Source organism: Perna viridis, chromosome 13 (assembly GCF_037379345.1).
Source record: "Perna viridis isolate PV_CMFRI_1.1 ecotype Kerala chromosome 13, ASM3737934v1, whole genome shotgun sequence".
Taxonomy (NCBI): Eukaryota; Metazoa; Mollusca; class Bivalvia; order Mytilida; family Mytilidae; genus Perna; species Perna viridis.
Genome location: NC_142457.1, coordinates 11,171,713 through 11,196,015, shown reverse-complemented (window position 1 = coordinate 11,196,015; position 24,303 = coordinate 11,171,713). Strand labels below are relative to the sequence as shown.

The following is a 24,303-nucleotide window of genomic DNA, read 5'->3' as shown; positions in this document are numbered from 1 at the left end:
CACTGCTACCACTCTCTCCAAAGAAGAGATTGTAGTAAACCATAAATTTGTGCTATTCTCGTTTGGTCTCTCTGCCAAGGACGACGATTGTGATTTACCGTCTATGTACTGGATTCCTAAACTTCACAAGAATCCATACAAACAACGTTTCATAACTGGATCTGCAAAATGTACCACCAAACCTCTTTCAAAACTTTTAACTTCTATATTCACAACTCTTAAAGAAGGACTACAGTCCTACCACAAAACCTGTTACTCCCGTAGTGGTATTATTTCAATGTGGTCCTGAAAAATTCGAAAGATCTTTTGGAGACAATCAGTTCAAGACTATTATCTGAATATAATAGCATTAAAACCTATGATTTTTTCAACACTGTATACTTCTATTCCCCATACTCAGTTAAAATCCCGACTTAAAAACATTATACGTCGTTGTTTTTCCCAAAAAGATGGTACACCTAGATACAAATACATAGTTCTTGGCAGAGATTCCTCATACTTTGTAGGAAATAATTCCAAATCATCTTCCAAATATACAGAGGAATATGTTTACAAAATGCTGGAATTTTTAATTGACAACATATTTGTCCACTGTGGTGGACGTGTTTTTCAGCAAACGGTCGGCATTCCAATGGAAACACATTGTGCTCCTTTACTTGCTGACCTATTCCTTCACGCTTATGAGGCTGACTTTATAGCTGATCTGATCAGAAAGAAAGAATATCGTTTGGCTAGATCCTTCAATCTCAGTTTCCGCTATATAGATGACGTATTATCTTTAAACTATCCTAATTTCGGGGATTTGATACATCGCATCTACCCAAAAGAACTTGAGATAAAGGATACTACAGACACTGTGAAGTCAGCCCCATATCTTGACCTACACTTAGAAATCGATGGTAAAGGAAAACTATTGACCAAACTTTACGACAAACGTGATGACTTTTCATTCAGAATTGTCAACTTTCCTTTCATCAGTGGCAACATCCCTTCGGCTCCTGCGTATGGAGTGTTGATATCACAACTCATACGTTATGCCAGAGCTTGCCGAAACTACGCAGACTTTTTGTAACTCTAACAAATAGGCTTCTGGAACAGGGTTATGTTGCTACAATATTGAAGTCATCACTACAGAAGTTTTATGGTCGTTATCATGAACTCGTGGATCGTTATGGTGTATCCATCAGCACCATGAAAACTGAATTATTCAACGGGTCATAGTTTTCCTTTCCTCGTTTGTCTACCCAGGACTTGACTTTTTATGAGCAACTCGGCGGATGTTTCTAGAAAAGCAGAGGACGCTTACCCAACCGGTGCACCTGGTCAATGCTCCCAGTTTTTAGTGGAGTCCGAGTTGTTCATTTACTTTTGTTACTTTGTATGTATGATTTTAGTTACTTTATGTTCTTTGTTGTGTATGTCTGTTTTCCATGTCTGGTCTTTGTCCCTGGATTACATTCTTTTGATTACCGCTATAACCTTGGTTCCCTTGATTATTCTTTTATGAGTAAACTCATGGTAAAACTAACACAATGCTTAATGAAATACCTTTCAAAGTAGAAAAAAGTTGAATTCACACATGATTAAATAAAATGCTCACATCGGATCAAATCAATGTTTTCCTGTGTTCTGACCAACCTTACAATCGTGTTCGCGAGACCTTTATATTCACAACGTGCTATTCTTATTAAGAGTTAAGGTAATTGTTTGTTGAAATGAATTCCGAAGAACACAATCATTTGTGTATAATTCTCATGTTAACTGCCTCAATCATAACTGTTAATTTGAATATCGATGGATAAAAAAAAAATGGTAATGAAAATAGACTGATCAGATAATTTAAAAAAGTCAATCGAACCATACAGACAATGTCAACAGTTCATGTAACGTATCCTCACAAAATATTGACAAACAGACCAAACCATCAAAGGAAAAGGGACAATTCAGAGACATCAAAACGCAAAGACATGGCAATATCATGACAACAGAAAACTAAGGCTATCCAAAGAAACTAAAAGGTTTCGTTAATTCAGTGATAGAGGTCCTGTTTTATATCGCACTCTCTGGCCCAAAATGTATTTGTTGATCATTGCAGCAAATGTAGTTGTAAGGTGATCGACAGTATCAAACGGTCTAGCTGTTTATAAAGTTTGCTTCATTACAAATTATTTTTATCATCAATGTGATGCCGATCGATTTGATGGATCTAAGGCGCTTTTCAGTTCATAATCTGTTATATACATATTTTTCTAATCGGTTTTCCGGAAAACAAGTGCATGAAATCAGGGGAAAATGTTTAAATATTGTGCTTCAACTTTGATCAAAGTTCAGGTAAATGGCCTGGAGGGAAAAGCAGAAAACAAAAAAAGAAAAAAAATTATATATTTATGTACGAAATCACCGAAGTGAGAAACATATAAAACATATACAAAAACATCATTGCAAGTGGGTATAATATAGTCGTCTGTAACAACATTGCATCTCTCCAACAAGAATATACAGGTTATTCCATCAAAAACAATTTACACTTGGGCGATATCATTCAATTCAACAAGGTGCCATGATGAAAATGAGATAAATAATGCAGAAGAGTAATCAGAGAAACCAAGGTTATAGCGGTAATCAAAAGAATGTAGTCCAGGGACAAGGACCAGACACGGAAAACAGACATACACAACAAAGAACATAAAGTAACTAAAATTATACATACACAGTAACAAAAGCAAATGAGCAACTGGGACTCCACTAAAAATTGGGAGCATGGACCAGGTGCATGTTGGCGAAATGTTGAAAAATTAACTGAAATAGACAGATTACATCAAGGAAATAAAACAATCACCATTTAACCAAGAAAGTAGCAACTATGTTATTTGAAGTCGAATGTTTTTATCCAGACTAACTACGATATACAATGTATATGTTAAAGAGCGAAGTGGAATCTATACTCGGCGTCACATAAATAAGATACTGTTAAAATTTGAATAAAAATATTTTCTACGACTTTATTGACACCTACCGTCGTTTAACTTGCCATAAATGACTTGCTCATTTGTTTAGCCAAACGGCTTCTCCCAAAACAATGAATCGTTAAATTCCGGTGAGATTTTAATTCTCGGTTCCAATATTTACATTGTCAAGAGTCGGCCATGTTTACAATGATCGGGTTGCTAGAAGATGTTGTTTAAGTTTTAATGGTTTGTACAAAAAACCGAAGTACCCCGAATGCATTTCGGCGTTAATTCGGATACCTCGGATTTATTCTTCGCCAACATCGTACAACACCGAGAAGATGATCAAGCAGACGATTGTCACTGGAGTTCGACGGGAACTTACGAACTTCGTTTGTAAACAAATCATCCCGTAGAAACCAACATGGCAGATATTAATATAGGATTTTCCCGTAAGGATTTGTTACGCACAATTTCAGCCAATGAACGACTCGTTGGAACTATCACGTTATGCATATATGCGAACTATCTTCTGATTAAAAATACAAGAGAGACAACTCTAGCGGAAAGTCATGACAGTTTAAAAAAATAGAAAATGTACTGTATGTGACGTCGAGTATAGTAGGATCCGGAATTCTCCTAAGACAAACTGGAGTTCTAATTTCTCATAGGACAAATTGGAATTCCAATTTACTCTGAATTCTTTGTCCTATGATAAATTAGAATACCAAATTGCACTACGTGGATTCTGGATCCTACTGACTTAAATTTTGAAATATCAATAGATAGAAATGAAATGTGTTATGTGCTTAGGACAATTTTTTTTGAAAATTAAAAAAAAATCTTTTTTTTTTTTCATGATTTTCTAAGGAAGACAAAGTAAAGATTTTTGTGTATTTCCTTCAAATGCTTATGCCGAAGGTCCAAAAACATTTCCTCTACAAAATGTCACAAACAAAACATAAAACATGTTGTAATAAATGTTCTGGTATTTTATTGTTTTAATTTTTCATAATAAATTTTTGTACTTTTATGTAATAAATTACAGTTCACTGAATTAAATATGTCCAAAATGTAGTTCACTGAATATAATATGTCCAACAACATTAAACATATTAACAGATAAAAAGCATATTTTATTTTAAAAAAATGTTCAGTATTCCTCTGACTATTAAACCGAGATTTCTAGGTTGTTGTAAACGACAGCAGACTTGGTTTCTGTAAGTTCTGACATAACAAAAGTCTAACACTTCTCAAGTGAATAACAAGGATCGAATTATGAGAAAACGAACACATGCAATAAAAAAATCTGAAAAATGCTATTCTCCCAACCAAACAAACAAACAAACAAAAACACAGTTTCATCTATAAAATATCGTTGTAGTAAAATTTCTATATGTTAATGGGATTCATAAATTAAATGTTGCTCATTTACTTTTGGTACTTTGTATGTATGAGTTTAGTTACTTTATGTTCTTTGTTGTGTATGTCTGTTTTCCATGTCTGGTAACCTTGGTTCCCTTGATTACTCTTTGATTACTGCTATAACCTTGGTTCCCTTGATTACTCTTTGATTACCACTATAACCTTGATTCCCTTGATTACTCTTGAAAATAATGATCTATTGTAGGAATTACAAACTTGTTACCGAACAATATTCCTTCGATTGATAGAACAATAGTCGACACATATAAGTACTATTGTTCTTTGAGATACACCTATTTGACTAATAGAGCAAGCTAAAATCTATGTTTGATAATTATTCTCATATACTCACATTAGAAAAAAGTCAGCTGAATTCTGTCAAAACAATTTAGCATATCAAAGTTTGCAAGGTACAACAAATACATATTCATCTACAATCTGCTATATTAGATTTTGTAATGCTAAGGCAATCATAGTGCAAATACAATTCAAATATATAAGGGTTACCAAGGAAAGATTACATATAGGACTAAGTAGTCTATGTACAAATAACTGCCATATTATTTATGGGTATTTGAATTAAGGAATTAGAAACATCGACAGTTAGTCAGTAGATACACAGACATAGGAGCATTGCACTTCCTTTCAATCCCGGTTCGTGAAATATATTTTCTTGCTTAAAGTTCATAAATATTTTTACTAGCCTAACATATTTATAGATAAAATAGTACATTTTATCCAGTGTTCAGGTCAATTCAGTATAAATCGGATAAATGAAAACCATTCTAGTATGATAAATGATAATGCGAGTTTTGATATTTATTCCAAATGGTGGGAAGTCGTGGTTCACTCTTGTTATACCCTTGTTTGCTGCAAAGCCCTAGCACAGTTTACACTTGTATTTCATTATTTCTACTTGAAAGTTTATTTTGTTTGCCCTGAAAATTTTGAATTTGACACATTGTCTCTACCACAATCATAGTCAACATGAACATCATCTTCTGTCTATAGTCTTGGTCGATAGTGGTATCTTCCCATTTAGTACTTTTAACCCATGACAAAGGCCGTAGGACTAAAGATTAAGGCCTCACTTTCTGCGGTTTATTACGAATGCATTGCTGACGGTCGTTTTTTTATTCACCTTTTGAGCGTTTTAATATACAGTTTATATGTGGATGGATATTACCTTACAAATTAAGAAAAAAAATGAAAACAAAGATTACATTCCCCATGTAGTAGTGTAAAGTGTTTGAAATCGAGGCGATCTTTTAAATTTTCAACATGCATAGACCAGTTGATTTTACCCCGGATGCAACATCTTAAGATCAACGCGGCAGGTGTTTTTAGAAAAATAAAGGACGCTTAGGCTATGGGTCCATCTGGTCCATGCTTTTGAGTTTTTTGGTGGAGTCGAAGTTGCTCGTTCATTCTTGTTTCTTTGTTCGAGTTTTTGTTTTAGTTATTTTATGTTCTTTGTGAGTGTAGTTTTCCATTTCTGATCATCCTAGGATACGAACTCGCTGTAATGCAATTCAATATGAAAACAAAAGTCTTCCGTAAATATTTCTACGGGTTTTTTAACCAAGAAATGCCGTCTTGTCAAACTTTTAATTGCACAAATAAAAAAAGAGAAATATTCAAAAAGCTTTTTGAACGGCATTACTAACATTCTTCGTAAATCACCATTGCAATTTCTTCCAGTTGCCACCCCCTCTATCGTTCATGCATTCCGGCCTTTCCGTTTCACGTTGGACTTCAAATTTATTTTCTGTGTGGTTTGGCTGGATGTAATTGAGAGCATTGTCAAATTTGCACTTTCGTCGGACATCATAACAAAGTATCTAACTACTTTACAAATCGACTTAGTGACGTCACAGCTCAATCAATAATGATGGCACCCATAGGCGCAGCAAATTTGAATTCCTATTTCCTTTTGTTACTGTCTGTTTTCCATGTCTGGTCTTTGTCTCTGGATTACTTTCTTTTGATTATCGCTATAACCTTGGTTCCCTTGATTATTCGTTAAAATTGGGATTAATTAGTACAATATTAAATTATGTTTTTCGATTTTGAAGAACATATAACTGATTAGTTTATTCTTTTATGACTGATAAAATAACATACTCTCCTCATTTAAAAAACCAAAGCGATTCACACCTGCCAGAAATCATTAAATCCTAATAGTGTCAACAATCCTTAAAGCTTTTAAAATAACCCCCCCCCCCAAAAAAAAAAAAAAAAAAAAAAAAACAAACCTTATATCAAACATAAACATTATCAACGCCAGAACAATTAACGATTGATCTTGAACTTCATAACTTATCTTAAGTTTGAAGCTCTCCAATACAGTATGTCATTTGGGTACATCAGATTCGGTTACCATAACAACAAACAAAGCTAAAGCAAAAATAAACTACCATTCCCCAGCACACACACACAAAATAAACAACCATACCCCCGCACACACAAAAAATGCAGGATAAACGTTAAATTACTAATATGTTAAAACATACTATTAGCCTTAAAGGAAAAGATTCCTTTTAACACTCACTTGTACTGACAAATGTATTAATCAAGATTTGACATCAATTGTATAGAATTAATATCGTCACAACATTTTTGCCATTTAAACTGCATCTATTTGGCTTTTGATTCGTCGTACTTTAATTCGACATTCAACATAAAGTTGGGTTAATCCACACAATAGAAGTTTAAAAAGATAAATTCCGTCGAATTTGCATTAATGTGTCAGTAATGCTTATCTGCATCGACAAATGTAAGAAAAGAAAACTTGGCAAATCAAAAAATAAAAAAAAGCCAACAAAACGCTGCAAAACAACAATATATAGTGGTAGATTGCTTAACAATAACTAGTGTTGATGAAAACATTTGATTTACTATAAAGATGGAAGACTTCAAATGTTTTATGTAAGATATTTTCCAATATCATTTCCACCAATGTTTACGAGTAAGGCTCTTGGGAAATCAAATCAACTAATTGCATTGAATACCGTTGGTACGATGTTGGTCCATGGGTTTCCCATCTATATTAATTTAAAACCATATACTATCAAGGCCTAGATATACATGATGTATGCCTGTAGGTTTCATTTTTGTGTGTTCCTGTGCCCCTTAAAATTTTGATAAACCATGTATCCAGAATTAACGAAAGTCTGAAATTGCTAATGTATGCGAACAAAACGTAAATATTCGTTTGATTTCCTCCTAACTATTCTTATAACATCACCCCCGTAAAAGGAAAGAAGTGTCTGCACCAATTCTAAATGAATGGGTATTAAAATCTTGATCATTCATATCTATAAATCTTAAGCTTGACTTCAACATCGGTGTAACTTGAAATAGTGTGACAAGATTTGGCTAAAATATCTTTTTCTAAATAAATGATTTTAAAATAAATGATTTTGGTTATAATGACAATGTGAAGGGACTGGTTTATTTCGAAGTTTCAACAGGATAAACATTAACATTGTGCAAACTAAGGTGTTACAAGATTTTTTCTATTTGCTAGTTGGTCCGTCTTTTAGGATGGTAAAAATAAGTTAATTACGCCATTAATGTCAATCAACTCATCTCGAACCTATATCATATGCTTTTCTGACAAAGGGACAGAACAAATTCACTAACTCTACTCTAAGGATTGCGAAAAATGTAGGTGTGAAAATATAACTGTTTTACATAATGAGGAACATGTAAAATGTAAAGCAGTAAAGCATTCAAAATGTGTTGCAACAAGTCCAAAGTAATTGTTTTTTTTTCTTGAATATACTATTTTACAACCTTTTCGAAATTAAGAAAATATTGGTGGAATCTAAGAGAAAAGATATTTTCATTTTAAAACTCAATCCAGAAATGTATGAACTTAAGTGTGGAAGGTGGGTATTATTTTTAATAGAAAAAAATATTTAATTAAAAAAAAAATTAATTAAAAAAAACCCCAATAAAGTTAGATAATGGTATTTGCCATGTTTGCTCTAATACATTTACTTTTCCAAGTGTCTGAAACGCTTTACGACATTGGAATAAACATTTATTGTATTAGAGAGCACTAGACTTTTGACCAATTTAAAATATTTCCCATACAGAGGCTTAAGATTGTTAGTGGGACTTTGTTGGGTATGGGTCCACCAAAGGAGCAAGTTGTCTGAATTTCTGAAATTGACGAAGCGATAAAGAGTCAAGTATATCATTCTTTTTGGATTCAATACAAGATATTCAATCTTAAAATTACCCTTTAATGACCAAAAATCCTTTTGAAGTGCACTCTTATTTTAGAGGCATACGCATTCAGCATGGAATCTACTGCGATATTATCTACATGAAACGAAACTTTTTTCTTGAAAAGCTCGCCATACCATGAATAAATATCTGCATCTATGGGTATGGTTCCCAAATATATCATGACTTTCAAAATATCAGTAGTTTTTAATTCTGGCCATTGCAAAAAGAACCATTTACCTTAGAAAAAGGGTGTACAGCTATTATCGGCTAAATCTTGTTAAATTTGTGATCCAATTTGCATCCAACATATATTATAACGAATTCAATTCCTCCAGAAAATATTTCAAAATAATAAGATCTTCAAAGCTGTTTTTAGTGATTCGAACAAATGTTATGGTTAGTTTGTCCTTGATGTTGCTTTATATTATCTCCTACGAAAGGCCATGCTCTTTAGGAGAGCTTCTGTACAGAATGCAAGAAAACTGCATAAAGTATGCAATTGCTTTATTTCGTGACGCTGTACTAATTGGATTAAAAACTTTCATTTACGTCATCATCTGGAATTTTTACAAGCACATATTCAGTATCTATTAGTAATACTTAATACTCTAACATTGTTTTTGGGTCTTCAGTTTTTTCTTTGGCGGTATGAACACCTACATGTTCACAAACTTGATCAAAACACTTCATTTAGTTTAGGCAATCTGCTGTGTTTATCTCAGCGAGGAAGAATTAATCTAGATGATAATCAAGGTCATCACAACTTTTAAATGAAAGAAGCCAGTAACTAAATGTTAACAACTGCTCAAAAGTTAAACATTAAATTGAACAGCCTATAGGATAGCATTTATCCTTCTTTTCTCCTTTATTGAAGCCCAATTAATATCAAAATCATCAGAGTGTACCGTAACGAATGAACGAAATGCAGATTTATATTTTTATTTTTTGTTATTGTAGCACCTTTTCCTAACTTTTTTACAATAGCAACAACATTGTCAAAATGCGAATAGTTGACAATTGTATGTCGTTCATCATTATGTTCATTTATGCTTTGAAGCTGGATACGATAAATTAGTTATTAAGTAGCACTCCAGCTAAGAATCATGCAAAATGTGATTCATTGGTAAAAAGCCTACATATTTTTATTTTTGATATTTTGTTTGACTTGCCATAGTAAACAGAAATTAACATTCAGTTTTTCATATAACCCGTGTTCGTAGGAGATAAAAATTATATAGAATGCACTGTAGATTTCAAAATTAAGGGAGATAACTCTGTAAATGACACCCAAATACAATAGAATCTATTGGATTTTCAATATTTATTATCTCCTAAGAGCAGGCAGATTTGAATGAATAATTACACATTTCATAGTATAGACCCATAAAACAACTTAATTACAAAAATAATTATTTTTGCATGATTCTTATAAAGACAGTTACATAATCACCAACCTCCAGTCTTTTTTGACACTTTCAAATTAGAAATTAGAAATTAGCCTGAACTGAAAAGAGGACTAGCTATTCATTCCAATTTTATTTTGTTTCAACAATTTTGAAATGCAATATTTGGATCCATTGAAAAAGATTGCAATTCAATCTTGTTCTTCTACAAATCTAGGACCACTTTACTATAATTTACATTCTTTTGAAAAGCCATTAATCAATTTCTTACAGTTGATTTGTAAAAAATCCAATTTCACACATCGAACCTGTCGATAATAATAAATTCAGTCTCTCTAATGATGTTTTATCCTCGTATATATTTATAACGGCTTAATGCAAAACTACCGTTTATGTCGTTACAAAGGCAATCAAATCAACAAACTGCCAAGAACAAAAATTAATGAATAAAATGTCTTAATATAACACACACAAACAAAACAAAACAAAGCAACGTAACCAAAATACTTTTCTTTATCTGTTAGACTTCCTAGTTCTTACAGGTCAATATTTCACTATATGGAACTTAAAACGATCCGTATCGAAAATGACTCTTACGTATCTTAAATTAGTGTTCTCTTATATGAAAAGGCAGAAGTCAACGATAAACATAAGAGATGCAAGTATTTATAAACCGGATTTTATAGGTTTTCACTATCACCTTCATTATAGGTCAGTCTATAGACCAGGAGGTTGTAAAAAAAAACAAAACAAACGAATACAAAACTACGCACGACTTCAAAATCACACTACACACGATTACATGGATATTTTATACATATTTTTTCCATTTGCATTCTGGGTGTTTTCAAAGTCAGGAAATAAACGAATAACTTTCTATTGCTAATCTAATCTTCTCGTTTAATATCTCACAAAGAGCATCCAGTTTCTCTAATATAGGTACGAGTAATAATAATGATTGAACAGCTCCTGTAAACCTTCAAATGTTATCCTTCCAGGGTACCTAATTCCAGTCTTTTTCTGTTGGTATTTATATTACACGTGATAGTTCCTCAAAACCCCCTATTCTTAATTCCTATTCCCTATCCCTATTATCTTACAATTATCAATATCCGTTTCCCTCACCTCAAATCTTTGCTCTCCCTAATCTACGAATGATTAAATCCATTTTAGAATCATACCAGTTGGTATTAAAATCCATCTGAAATAGGACCTATCCCAATATGTATTGATTTCTGTCAGAAACCATTCATATATTATATCAATTGGTCGTTAGGGTGTTACAACAGCTTTTTTGGGGAATTTCCCATTCCTTGTACCCAAGTATACATCCAACTTTTGCTTATTTGTGATCCCCTATGACTTAAAAACTTCTTCCAATCAATCATCTTATATATAGTTATCATTGATTATATTTCAATGATACTTTGAATAACTACTTCCTTTTTTAAAACAATGTTTTATATTCTCAAACAACGCAAAGCTTGGAATATACAATGTGTGTCTTATTTCTTTCTTTTGCTTGTAGCTCCTTTCCAAATTCCTTCATATCCTGTCCAATGTTTCCTATTATGACAATGTAATGTAAGAAAAGAAAAATGGACTAACTTTTGTTGAACGAGAGTATATGTGTTGTTTTAGTAGGGTGTTCTTATCTACTTTCTTGAAGATCCAAGTTGCTCATTTTCTTATTCTTTGTAAGAGTTATTTTGTTTATTTTGTGTTCTTTGTTTTGTGTGTCTATTTTCCCTGTCTTTATCCTTAGAAAATATTAATTTGATATTCTGTAGATGCATAATTTTCTTTTGAGAAAGTTTTAATTAGTATTTTGTTCCCCGAATACATTGAAAATTTCAATATCACAAAGTAAAGTGCCGTCATGGAATTGGTTCTGATCTCAAAATTAATTCTTTTTAAACATTTTTTGGTTGTCGTCAAAATATATCTTTTTCAGATACTAATACGGGACTTTTTATTATAATGTTTTATAATTATCTACTTTACACAAACATGGTAAATGACAAGCAGGTCAACATGCTGTGACAATTGATCATGAGGAGGGTTTTACTTGTATACGAAAAACGGAATAATATATATGCTTCAATAACGTTTATTGGTTCTTAAATTGTTCTGATTTTAACAGATACGGGCAACGCATTTCTTGAGGCACACATCAGGAACAGCTTCTTTTTCACAGGCTGCTACACAGGTCTTTACACAATCGATGGCCCTCTTCCTTCTTTTCCATGATTTTGAAACGGATATGCCACCTGTAAAAATATACCAAATGTGATTACCATAATATCTCATCATATCAACTGATTACCACCCAATGGACTATTTAATTAAAGATAAAATCCTTGGATATTATATTTGAAATGGAAACCCCACCTTATAAGGAGAACGATATGTTTAAATATACATTGTAGAGGCATTCCTTTCAAATACATACCTGGCGAACATTTGTGATGTATAATATAAAAATGTAACGAATGGACTTCAATTGACATAAATACAATCAGCTCTTTCCGTGAATATTATATTTGCTTTAAAATTATATGACATCAAATATTGTACTTTTTTCTTAAATTTTCTGCTTCATTTTCCGGTCACCTATGTGGATCAAGCTCATATTTAAAAAAAAAATTTTTTTATTGCAAAGAAACATACCGCTATGTCCTCCGCCAAAGTTATGATTATAATGCCCACCAACTTTCCAACCATTCCCGGCATCCCAGTGACCTCGTACGCCAGCACCTATATAATACCGATTTAATCACTTAATTATTTAATATAGTTGGAGAAGGTACCAAAACATCGAACTGGTTCGAGCATTATCTTGTTATAATTCCTTCAGATATTTTTATACTATATTTTGTATTTTGAAAACTCTGAGATACAATTAAAATAATAGTGATACTAGAACAACTCGAGTATTAACCAAAGTAAACTAATTTGTAAAAATGTTCTCCTAAATTGTACGACATTATAAAGGAACACATTCCTATGCCTAAGTTTTCATTTTAAAACATTTTAAAACAAATCGACTATTAATGATAACTGCGAACGTTGACTGCCTTTTTATTCCAAGGATTAATTCAAACGGAAGATGATACAAAGTCAACCCGTTTAAAGACAATCTGAATAGACCCTTTTGTGGTAACTACAGCGAGGTAGGGCTTGGGTAGAACAAAATAATTTTCCTCGCGGAAATGTTTATTGAGCATGCTCTACGCATGCTAATCGACTACCCCAACGTTAGCACAAAAAGGTCTATTCGTATTCTTACCTCCATGATTTACATGCACACTAACGTGGCCTCGTCTACTAGATCTTCTACGTCTTCTCCACCAGGCAGACGACGAGTCGATGCAAAGCATCACAACCAAACAAAGTACTGCAATCTTATACATTATTGTCTACAAAGAACACTATACCCGTAATTTCATTTATTCACTGTTAAATAATATTTTACTGTACAAACTTGAAAAATACAGGAAAGGTAATGGTCTGCGGAGTTTTTGCGTGAGTGCCCAAAAGTGTTACAAAATGTTCAACACTTAAATTTTTTTTTTTAAAGATTTACCAAGGTATCATTTTATTACAAAGAACTTCAGGGTTACGAGCCCATATCATAGACAAATATAAAAATAACCAGTGTTTCTACATTCACCAAAACCTCGAACCGCTTTATAAGTACCAAGAAAAAAAATAATAAAAACAAAAATAAAAAAAACAAAGAACAAAAACAAAACAAAACAAAATAGAAAAACGTCTTTATTTGTATACATCTTAGATAATTCTGTCTTACCTTTAGTACAGCACTGATGAAGTGTGATTTAATTTGTAGTATTTATAGGATTACTATATTGATTCAGAAGGCTCATATGTACTACACACATGTTGTTTTGTGATTATATTGCAAATTACCCAGGCCAAGGTGAATGGTGCGTTTTAATGATCTCAGGTGGTTTCACTTTCAGTGGAAGAGTTATTTTAGAAAACTAATCAGAACAAAAAAAAAAAAAAAAAAAAAAAATTGGGAAATGGCGGTGTTTCATATATTTAAAGAATTCCAACAATCGGTCAGTTCTCAATGACCCAAGAAAATTAATAAATTTATGCATATCATAAATGATCTTTTAATCAATTCATAAACACATAATGAACACCAAAATTAAATTTGCTTTTGAATAAATAATTAAAGATATTTGTACTTGTGACACATTTGCAAAAATGTACAGCAATCTGTATAGACAATAAGATTGAATCTATCACCCCATTAACAAATCAGTTAATAAATAGGCTTAAATAACACTCAAATATATTTCTATCTATCACGGTCCCATGATAATGTTATACGTGTTGATTTTTTTAAGATTGAAATAATAAAAAAAAAGTAACAAAATGCATTGTTATTGAAAAGTGTATCTACAAACGAGTGTGTGTTTGATTCTTTGAAATAGCCTACAATAGTCACGAGTTTCCTGATTGCATACTTTGGAAACAAAGATTTGAAACATCTACATTTTCTATTTTGTGATAAATCAAATTGTAACGTCAGAATTAAAAAAATGGTAAAATGGATCTTCCGGTCCATGACTACAAAGGAAAGCACCGCTTTTGATTTGTATATCTATTTTTTGTCTAACCTTGACTTGACTTTTTATGAGCAACTCGACCCTTTTTTCTAGAAAAGCAGATGACAATTACGCGACCGATGCAACTGGTCGATGCTCCCAATTTTTAGCGGAGTCCGACTTGCTCATTTACTTTTGTTACTTTTTATGTATTATTTTAGTTATTTTATGTTCTTTGTTGTTTGTGTCTGTTTTCCATGTCCGGTCGTTGTCCGTGGATTACATTCTGTTTATTTCCGCTAGAATCTTGGTTCCCTTGATTACTCTTGGAAAGTATTATCAACGAAGAATGGTTGACCAATATTCTGTCTATTCTGTCTAGCATTCTGTCGTGTGTTTTCCAATTTTTATTATATAGTGATTATAGAATTAATTATTCTTATATGGAACATTCCTCGCCTTACAAATATCAGCATATCACTAATCCTGTCAATCGTTGAACCAAATTAAAACATTCAGAAAATATTTATATTCTTTTCAATAATAATAATAATAATAATAATAATAATAATAATAATAATAATATTGCCTCGTCAATATTCATTCATTTTCATTGTTCATATAGCTACACAGTAAAGGTAGAAACATATTATAGTGTATAAAAGTGAAATGGGTGATTGATATTTTAAAAAAAGACATTTTAATTTTTTTTTATTAAAATTAAGTGTCTTTCATAGTTAGAAGAATAAAATGTTTCAAATGCGATATATTCGTTAACAATTTATTTAAGATATGACTGTTATATATTTTTTTTATATATATTTTAAAGTGTGCTCCACGGACATTGAGTTTATATTAAATAGATCGTCGAAATATAACAGTCATTCTTTATAATTTAATTTAGATATTAAAAATCAACATGTAAATAATTGAAAATGGTCGATTAAGTCACATATTCAAATGGACGAAGAGATAACGGACACAATTTTTTATCCAATCAGAAAGCGTGTTCCTTCTGAAATTAAATGATATCTGTTATATTATTGGAAACATATAAATATTATTATGTTCCTTTTAATGTAAAGTCCTCACTTCATTTAGTATCAGTGTCACACATTTATTTAATGTTAAATAGAGACTATTTAAATTAAAAAAGAACATATTTACAGTCCATGTATTAATTTGATTAATTGCAATGATATTTTATCATTTCGTAATAAATACGTTTAAAAATTGTTAAATGAAATAATTAATTTATTGCAACTGCGCTAAGCATCTGAAAGTTGATAAGTTTGAATAATTAAATTATTAGAGGAATAAATGAATTTTAGAGAGGATAACAGTACAAACCCCCCCCCAAAAAAAAAAAAAAAAAACAAAAACAAAAACACAAAAAAACAAAAAAAAACAACCCCCCCCCAAAAAAAAAAAAAAAAAAAACAAAAAAAACTGTCTTTTATCTGAATTCGTAATATATCGTATCTTTCGTTAATCCCTTGGAAACTTATCTTATGTTTCGTATTATTGTGAATATAACAATTAGCGCGTGACATTTGTTTAAATAAATGATGTATTTACTACAAGCAAATGTGTGTTCATTTTTAGGTTTTTTATTCCATTTTTTTGTTTTCCTTTTTTTTGGCATTTTGCATTATTTTCAATTTATTTTTTTTATTTTTTGTGTTTTTTAAAACTATATAATAATTTGATATATGTTTCAGACAATGTAGTATATTTTTACACTTCCATAATGATGGGGGGGGGGACAAAAAACAAAAAAAACATATTATTTTTTCTTAATTAAAATGTCGAAACAGTCCAAGTCATATGCTTTATTGAAGAACAGGCAAAAATTTTCATCGATTGTAGTTGCTATGTAGGTGACGTGATGAGTAAACCAACAATCAATAGTGCAATCTGTCGAGGTTCCTGGAAAAAGTGTCATTGTTTACAGTCATATTCTATTCAGGGGTCGATGTATACAGGTTACAATGTATCATACTGATAATTCCTTTAAATCTTAAGTATTGTATTTCATTGCATAACCATAGTTTTAATCCGCATGACAAAAAAATTCAAATATTGCGTAATATTTAGCATAACTTACTTGCTTACATAACATACATGTCTACTTCGGTGTAATCTGGAATTTATCAGAATAAATCATCACGTTACATGGTAACATATGATTATTTGCTTGTAAAACACAAGTTCCTATACAAATAATAAAATGCTCAGGATGCCCACAAGAATGCCAAGCATGCAAGTCACATATAAATTGTAAACATATCCGTAAGGTATATATTTAACGACTTTATAAAAATAAATAATTGTCTTGACTCTAATATTCTATATTTTTGATAATGAACCTATGAGAATATCTAAAATTGTTTTACGCTTCATAGACATGTTGGAACACCATCGACATAACAGATAATTATGATAAGAATTGGAACGACAAAAATACGAAAAAGTTATAAAAATGTAATCATATTTTAAATGAATTATGAATGTTCAAATAAACAGTAGCAAAAAACACAACCACATATTACTATTAATCGCAGACAAAAACAATTAAGATATTTTAACAGATGAAATTATTACCTTTATAATAGCAGTAGATTGTGTCTCATTAATAGAAAAATAAATCTAACTCGCTAAAACAAAGAGCGACCAATATTTTATTTCGAAGTTATTTGAAAATGCGCGTTTGATCTTTTAACAATATATGTTGTAAACAATATTCCTTTTTAATGCCAGAAGAGATATAATTCGATATAGTATGAAAAATAAAACAAAAACAAAAAAACAAAAACAAAAACAAAAAAAACAAAAACAAAACAAAACAAAACAATAATTGGCTTGTAATTATTCAAACATTTGACTTTTAACGGGTTTCATGTGCAAAAAACAGAGAATTATGAACTGATAATACTAAGGAGACATCGACACGAACAGTCATCAAAAACATAACATTGATCAATAGCCCATTCAGTAATTCTATTGTTTTTATTTTAATGTGGTTCATATTTTTTCAGATGTTTGTATAACCTTAAAGTTATATAAGAGCAGCCACATCTTTGAAAATTGTTATCACCCAAACAAGCAAGTAAAATAGATCAAATGGTGTATTTTATTTCGTTCGCAACATTTTATGTGTAGATAGTCATTGTTTCAAGTGTTCACGTTTAGGCCATGTTTTGGGATTTCGTTGATTTCACAAAAGTCGTAAGTGTGAAATTGATCGTAAATTATGACGCAACAATGCTGTTTTAGGTTGTGACGTCATTACCTACGATCAACTTTAAACTTACGACTTTTTGTGAAATCGACGCAAGAATTATCCCACGGGAGACGCCTCCGATTTTTATGCCGATATCTATAATATTGTGTTCTTGTTAAATATACGAAACCAAAACTAGAAAAGTCCTCAGTACTTAGTATTATGAAGTTATGTGTTGTAAAGACTTTCTCTTCTATTTTTTGTTGCAAACTTTACACTTCTTAACTAAGGTTAAATAAATAATTGATAAAATAATAACATAATATTTATAAAAAAAAAACATTATTAACAAGTCAATGCTTCGGTGTTTCATTAACATAAAAACGCATGCTAAGCACTTTCAGGTATTGTCAAGTTCTAAAACATTCAGTTCTATTTTAGGAACCTGGATTAATGGCAATGTAAACAATTCATTAAAAAAACTATGAATGCGTGTCAGAAATGATATATTTAGTACTATATCAATATTACTGAAGGACATATCCTACACTGGAACATTCGTATATGGATATGCCTACTCATCTGTAATATTATTTGAACGGTTATATTACGATATTGATCGATACTGAATTTGTTAAGTTTATTAAAAAATATGGTTTTCATGTTTTATACAAAAATGTATTAACATTTAAAACAATCAAAAAGACATCTTTCAAAAGGAGTGGAGCCTTCATTTTTTAACAGGGATCTTATTTTATCTGAAGAATTATATCATTCATTCTAAACATGAAATGATATTGGTAAAAAAGGGTTTCAAAACATTACAATTATTTACCTCTCAATGTAAATACCAATAACGACAAAAGTACTACAATTACAAATTGCATTTATTAAATTGGTTTGTTAAATACGGATTGAAAACGAAACGTGAAGTGAGTTTTCTTTGTCCCTGAATTACATTCTTTTGATTCCCGCTGTAGCCGTGGTTCCCTTGATTACTCTTTGAACACGACAAGTGCCAAAGGTCTAGTTATGCTTCATATAAAACACGATATAAGTGAAGTCGTATTTGATTGTAGCAGTTTATTTAACATGTTTAAAGATGAGTACATATTGTCGAGTATGTAGGAGATACGTTAATAGTGTTCATGCATATCATTAGCAAGGTCTGTTCTTTCAATAAGGCTATAAAATTGTGAATTAAATATTTTGATTTTTTTATGTACGTGAATATGTAACTGGATTACCATAAAGTAAGCATAAAAATATTTCGATGAAAGCGCATCGAGGTGCCCTGACATCCAAGTAACAAGAATGAGTACATGATAAGAACTCAAATATATAACAAGAATTAAGTGTCTTTTGTTAAGAACAAATTTTGCGATTGAATCTATACCCGCGGCATATAATGGGGGAAAATGCTCTCAACGATATGTTAAAGTCTATTGTAAAGTCCAATAAACATGGTTTTTGTATTCATACACACTAGATGTGTTATTACATGGTCGCAAATTAAAGTATTGATATTTGTGTAAAGCAGTTATGCTTTTTAGCTGCAGCCATATATTCTGAAATACATGTAACCCAAATTTGTAAGAATCGATTGAAAAATATTACATCGTTGTATCAATGTATAGTTTCTTCCTAAATATTCGTCGTTTTTTTTTTTATCATATTCAAACATCACATTATGTGTCATATATACGTGTGTAGCTATAAATCCGGATTGTTGGCAACTTTTGCATTCCACTTTCAGTAAGAGGTCACATTCTGAAGCTGCAGCTGGAATCAGAATGGGGATGTGCAGTTCAAGGATGATTCCCTGTGGGCATTGGAGCTTACTTTGTTATGAGTTTTTTTAGATGGACGAGGCGAATATTTGACAAGTTCAAAACAATGTAACGTTTTTATGTAACAAAAAATAACATTCTGGCAGAGACAGTGTATCATTTTATTTTAAATATACAGTAAATGTATTTCGACTACTCAAATAATAGTTGCTGTATTGATGGGGAAGAACCTTTTTTAACAGTCAATAACACACAAAATAAAACAATCCTTATAAACTAAAAGTGCACAAAATGGCACGGAAACAGTATTATCAATTTTATTGCAACGAAAGGATATGGCGTTTTATTCAAATGTTTTTCTTTTTTTCATTTTCATTTTTTATTCTACTCTCCAAACCATTGATTTATTTAAATAGCTCTCCAGCTAAAATGCAAAATGTGATACATGTTTGGAAACCCTACATATTTTAATTTTTGACATTTTGTTTAAAATGTTATAATAAACAGAACCTGTGGCCTTTGTTCATAAGAGAAAATAAAATATGTAGCCTGTATCACAGTTTACAGAATTTGCATGATTCTTACAAAAACTGCCATTTAAAACATCTATTCTTATACTCTAAAATATTGCTAACTATATCTAGCTTACTTCAATGATGTCCCTTTTGACATTATTCACGTTTGCCATTAAATATATATATATATATATATATATATATATTCCCTAACCATATATCTAAGGGAGATAACAAAATTTATCCCCGCATTGCCACCCCGTTACTACTTCCATACCCTACTCTTTTTTATCTCAGGTTACAGAAAACATTTAAAGAGAAGTAACTTCTTTCAAAAAGGGTTCAATTGGGTAATTTTCATGGAAAAATACCCCTTGTTATCTTGTTATTATTTATTTTCAATATCACATGTAGAAATTAATAGTTTGAAACAGGTGATGATAACATTAAAAAAAATATGAAATAAAAAAACATAGAACAAAATATACACTCACATTACTATTTGATGTTTTAATGGATTTGACATTTGCCATTTGTCCTGAAATAAGGCTAGCGTTATGTATTCATTGCATATTAATTTAGCCTTGCAAATGTTTTAATGATAATTTTGTCATCGTATCTAAATTATAATAACTTAAATTCGATATAAGAAAAAATATCCGACTTAACGCATTTCACTAAAAAAAAACTGCCAAACAGTTATATCTTCTACATATTAGTCAATATGTCTCATTTAGCAACACATATGGAGGCCGTACAATAAAACAGGGTAGTTTTATGTATTTTATTTTCATATTATCACTATTTTTATATCACTTTTTAAGACCTATAAACTCGGAAATTATTTTCAATATATTCTCAAAATTACATATAAACATCCTGAAGAGGAACATAAATATACGGAAGTATAAAAGTCCCAAGTCAAATTCAAACATTCAATTCCTATAATTACATTATGTATGTTTCTCTTAATGTATTTCTTTCTAACTTTTATAAATAACTGGAAAGCAGGCCACACACAGTAATTAATAATAATAGTTCAATAATTGTGGCCGTGGCATATATAAAAAAGCTACAAGATTATTTGCGATTAGCAAATGAGTTTGATGGACTTTAATGATATGCACAGTAAATTATGAAATATATCTGCGCTGTTGTAGATCAAGAGATTAAATACTGATATAATATAACTCCCATTAACCCTAAATCATTTATTACAACAACATTAGGCGGCGAATCTACGGGTTTCTGACACCCGGGTTCCCTATTTGTTAAATATTTTCGTTTACGTCGTACAAACCTTCGTTAAAAAGTAGCACATATAAGCCTTGACTCCTTTCATCTGTTTAAAAGCAACTGGAACCAACCCTGACTTTTCAGTTTTTCTTAATTATGTTTCATCTGAAATTATAAAGGTGATATGAACAGGAAACAGAATTAAGTGATTTAGATTGCATATGCAGTGACTGAATGGAACAATCAGTATATCTAATTTTAATACACTTCCATTTTCAGAGGGGAGCATTTAATTTACTGCTATAGTTATCAAAGAAGGAAATGGGTTTATAACGGTAAGTTTTGTTTTTTGTTTGTCTGTAACATATTTTATCACAATCATTTTATTTTACTTCAAATAGATTTGACATCCAGGTTAACTTTGATATTGATGGCTGCCAGTTCTGCTACTAGAAGTTTAAACACATAAGGGACCTTGATTAGTTCAATTATACAGCAGAGTAGAACGAATACATTGATGAATCTTCTTAAAAATTTTCTGAAATATATAGCAGTACTCGTCATTTAGTAATGTAAATATTAATGTTCGGAATTCAAAGAATCAATTAAAAAAACATACAGTCAAGAATTATTACCGAAGTGACATTTATTTTATAACAGATTGCATGAATTTCCCCCTTGCAATAAAGTTTGGGACGAATTAAAAACGTAAAAAATATTTAGCCTTGAAAACTTGGCTGCATTTTACACAACACATGTTAGATGTACATTTGATCCTTTTTTAATCGATGCGATTGGTATAAAACAAGACATTCAAAATTAAAAATTATCAGAGCGGTGCTATCGGTAAGTCATATTGGTAATGTATATATATATATAATTATAATTATTTTTTCTGGAAAGAATTTGTTTCGTATTCATCAACTTTTTTGTTAATTACAAAATAAAAATAAATAAATAAATAAATAAAAAAAATATATTGCTGTCTGTGAAAGTTTGTTTATTCCTTGTGATTGTGTATGTTAACATTTACATTTTGTCAATGCATATCATCAAGTAAAATTTTTAATTTTTATTTTTGTAATAAATGCGGTGCACATTTCGTTTTTTTTTTTTTTTTTTTTTGTTACTGTGTTAAATACATTTTTGATATCATTTTTAAACATTTTTGCCGGAAATGCAAATGACATATCCTAATTGGTAGTAGTTAAAAATGTTTTCTTAAAGATTGAAAATGAACAAGATTGCAGTGCTTTGCTTGGTGGTGATGCTGTGTATTGACTCCTCATCGTCTTGGTTTTGGGGTAGACGTAGACGTTCCAGACGGGGAACCGTTAATCTTAATGTCAGACATACAGGTAAAGTTTGATAAGGTTCCATCAGGAAAAAAAAATGTTTTAAACTATTGGTTTAATATACAACTTTTGGAATAACACTTTTTGTACACAGGGAAAATCGCAACATATGTTTTCATATGGAACCATATGTTTATGGTCACTATAGAGTATGTAAGTCTCGTTCTAGTTTCATTTTCTTTACCGGAATTTCCGGCGTACAACATATTGAAAACCGAAGACAGATCTACATTTCATTTTGTATCGGCATTTTTACACAAAAAGATGTTTTGTCTTTAACACTGAACTCAACGATCTCTAAATGACTAATCTCCATGCTTTTTAATGATAGACTAGGACCCATTCTCGTGAAATCACGAGGTCACATGGCGTGACTTAATACCCTATTGGCATATATCTGTTTTTGCACGTTAAAACTTACGAAGTGCATATTTTGCCCCAATCCAAGTGGGGAAAAATATGCCTTATAGAAATCATTTGGAAACATTAGTTTTAATATTAATTTTTCAATGGAAGATATACATATTTTTATAATTTAATTGAAAACATATTTTTTCATGTGATGTTTACGATGGTCCTAAACATGTAAAAAACGCATGTTGCATTTTTTTTTCTGTGTAGTTCTGTGCTTTTGTTTTTTATATGGTTATGGAGCCTGTTTTTTAAGTCAGTTTGAAACATAATGTGGAAACCGATAAATTTAATCAAAATGAAATCATAATGCAACAATAAAATCCATTTGTAAGAATGAATATTATTACAAAACTGATACCCTGTTATATAAACAACACCTTTAAAATTCTAGATTTATGGGAATTTATATGAACCTTCTTACAGGTGCTGGTGTACAAGGGCAATGGGATGCCGGTCATGGCTGGAAAGTTGGTGGACATTATAATCACAACTTTGGTGGTGGACATAGCGGTAGGTTTCATTTGTTTTATCTTTAAGTTGGTTTTTAAAGACATTTTTTTGAACAATTTTCCAAATTTACATAATTGTGAACATTTTCCCTATGTATTTCTCAAGTGTTTGAATATAATATCCAAGGATTATATCTTTAATTAACCAGTCAATTGGGTGGTAATCAGTTGATTTGAGGAGATATTATGGTAATCACATTTAGTATCTATTTACAGGTGGCATATCCGTTTCAAAATCATGGAAACGAAGGAAGAGGGCCATCAATTGTGTCAAGACTTGCGTAGCTGTCTGTGAAAAAGAAGCTGTACCTGATGCTTGCCTCAAGAAATGTGTTGCCCGAATCTGTTAGAAACCTAATGAGTTCAAATAAATAATATTGAAGCATTTTGAAAATTGTTCTATTTAAATGTCAAATAAAACTTGAATAGTAGAGCATTGTACAAAAGCTAAGCTTGAATGTTTTACACGATTTTTCAGTATATACACATACATCAAACATACACACCACTACTACACGTTAAATATGTTAAACAGAGAAATCAGTGCAACAAAAAAGTAACAATAAGATTGATATCAAATCATAATAAAAAACAACAACAAAATCGTAGGAAAAATTCCTAGTAAATATAGAAATCATTGTTTGAAAAGTAGGATAGTAAAAGCGG

The 24,303-nt window shown here is 30.9% G+C and overlaps 2 protein-coding genes across 2 annotated transcripts; one reads left to right on the top strand and one right to left on the bottom strand.

Moving 5' to 3' along the window:
- Positions 1 to 12,109: 12,109 nt before the first annotated feature.
- LOC148599564 (uncharacterized) lies at positions 12,110 to 13,466 on the bottom strand. The gene is made up of 3 exons (XM_088559416.1): positions 13,305 to 13,466; positions 12,686 to 12,772; positions 12,110 to 12,285 (listed from the first exon to the last, which is right to left on the bottom strand). Exons 1-3 carry the CDS (start codon positions 13,426 to 13,428, stop codon positions 12,152 to 12,154), a joined length of 345 nt encoding a protein of 114 aa, XP_088415542.1. The 5' UTR covers positions 13,429 to 13,466; the 3' UTR covers positions 12,110 to 12,151.
- Positions 13,467 to 22,559: 9,093 nt separating this feature from the next.
- On the top strand, positions 22,560 to 24,031 carry LOC148599563 (uncharacterized). Its single transcript, XM_088558344.1, has 3 exons — positions 22,560 to 22,717; positions 23,552 to 23,638; positions 23,854 to 24,031. Exons 1-3 carry the CDS (start codon positions 22,594 to 22,596, stop codon positions 23,985 to 23,987), a joined length of 345 nt encoding a protein of 114 aa, XP_088414470.1. The 5' UTR covers positions 22,560 to 22,593; the 3' UTR covers positions 23,988 to 24,031.
- Positions 24,032 to 24,303: the final 272 nt, after the last annotated feature.

What these genes read in the sequence shown, in the direction of transcription:
- LOC148599563 (XM_088558344.1), top strand. Translation starts at nt 22,594, where the DNA reads ATGAACAAGATTGCAGTGCTTTGCTTGGTGGTGATGCTGTGTATTGAC. An exon ending in TCTTAATGTCAGACATACAG is followed by an intron (nt 22,718 to 23,551) that starts GTAAAGTTTGAT and finishes ACCTTCTTACAG; the next exon opens with GTGCTGGTGTACAAGGGCAA. An exon ending in CTTTGGTGGTGGACATAGCG is followed by an intron (nt 23,639 to 23,853) that starts GTAGGTTTCATT and finishes ATCTATTTACAG; the next exon opens with GTGGCATATCCGTTTCAAAA.
- LOC148599564 (XM_088559416.1), bottom strand. Translation starts at nt 13,428, where the DNA reads ATGTATAAGATTGCAGTACTTTGTTTGGTTGTGATGCTTTGCATCGAC. An exon ending in TGTGCATGTAAATCATGGAG is followed by an intron (nt 12,773 to 13,304) that starts GTAAGAATACGA and finishes GGTATTATATAG; the next exon opens with GTGCTGGCGTACGAGGTCAC. An exon ending in CTTTGGCGGAGGACATAGCG is followed by an intron (nt 12,286 to 12,685) that starts GTATGTTTCTTT and finishes ATATTTTTACAG; the next exon opens with GTGGCATATCCGTTTCAAAA.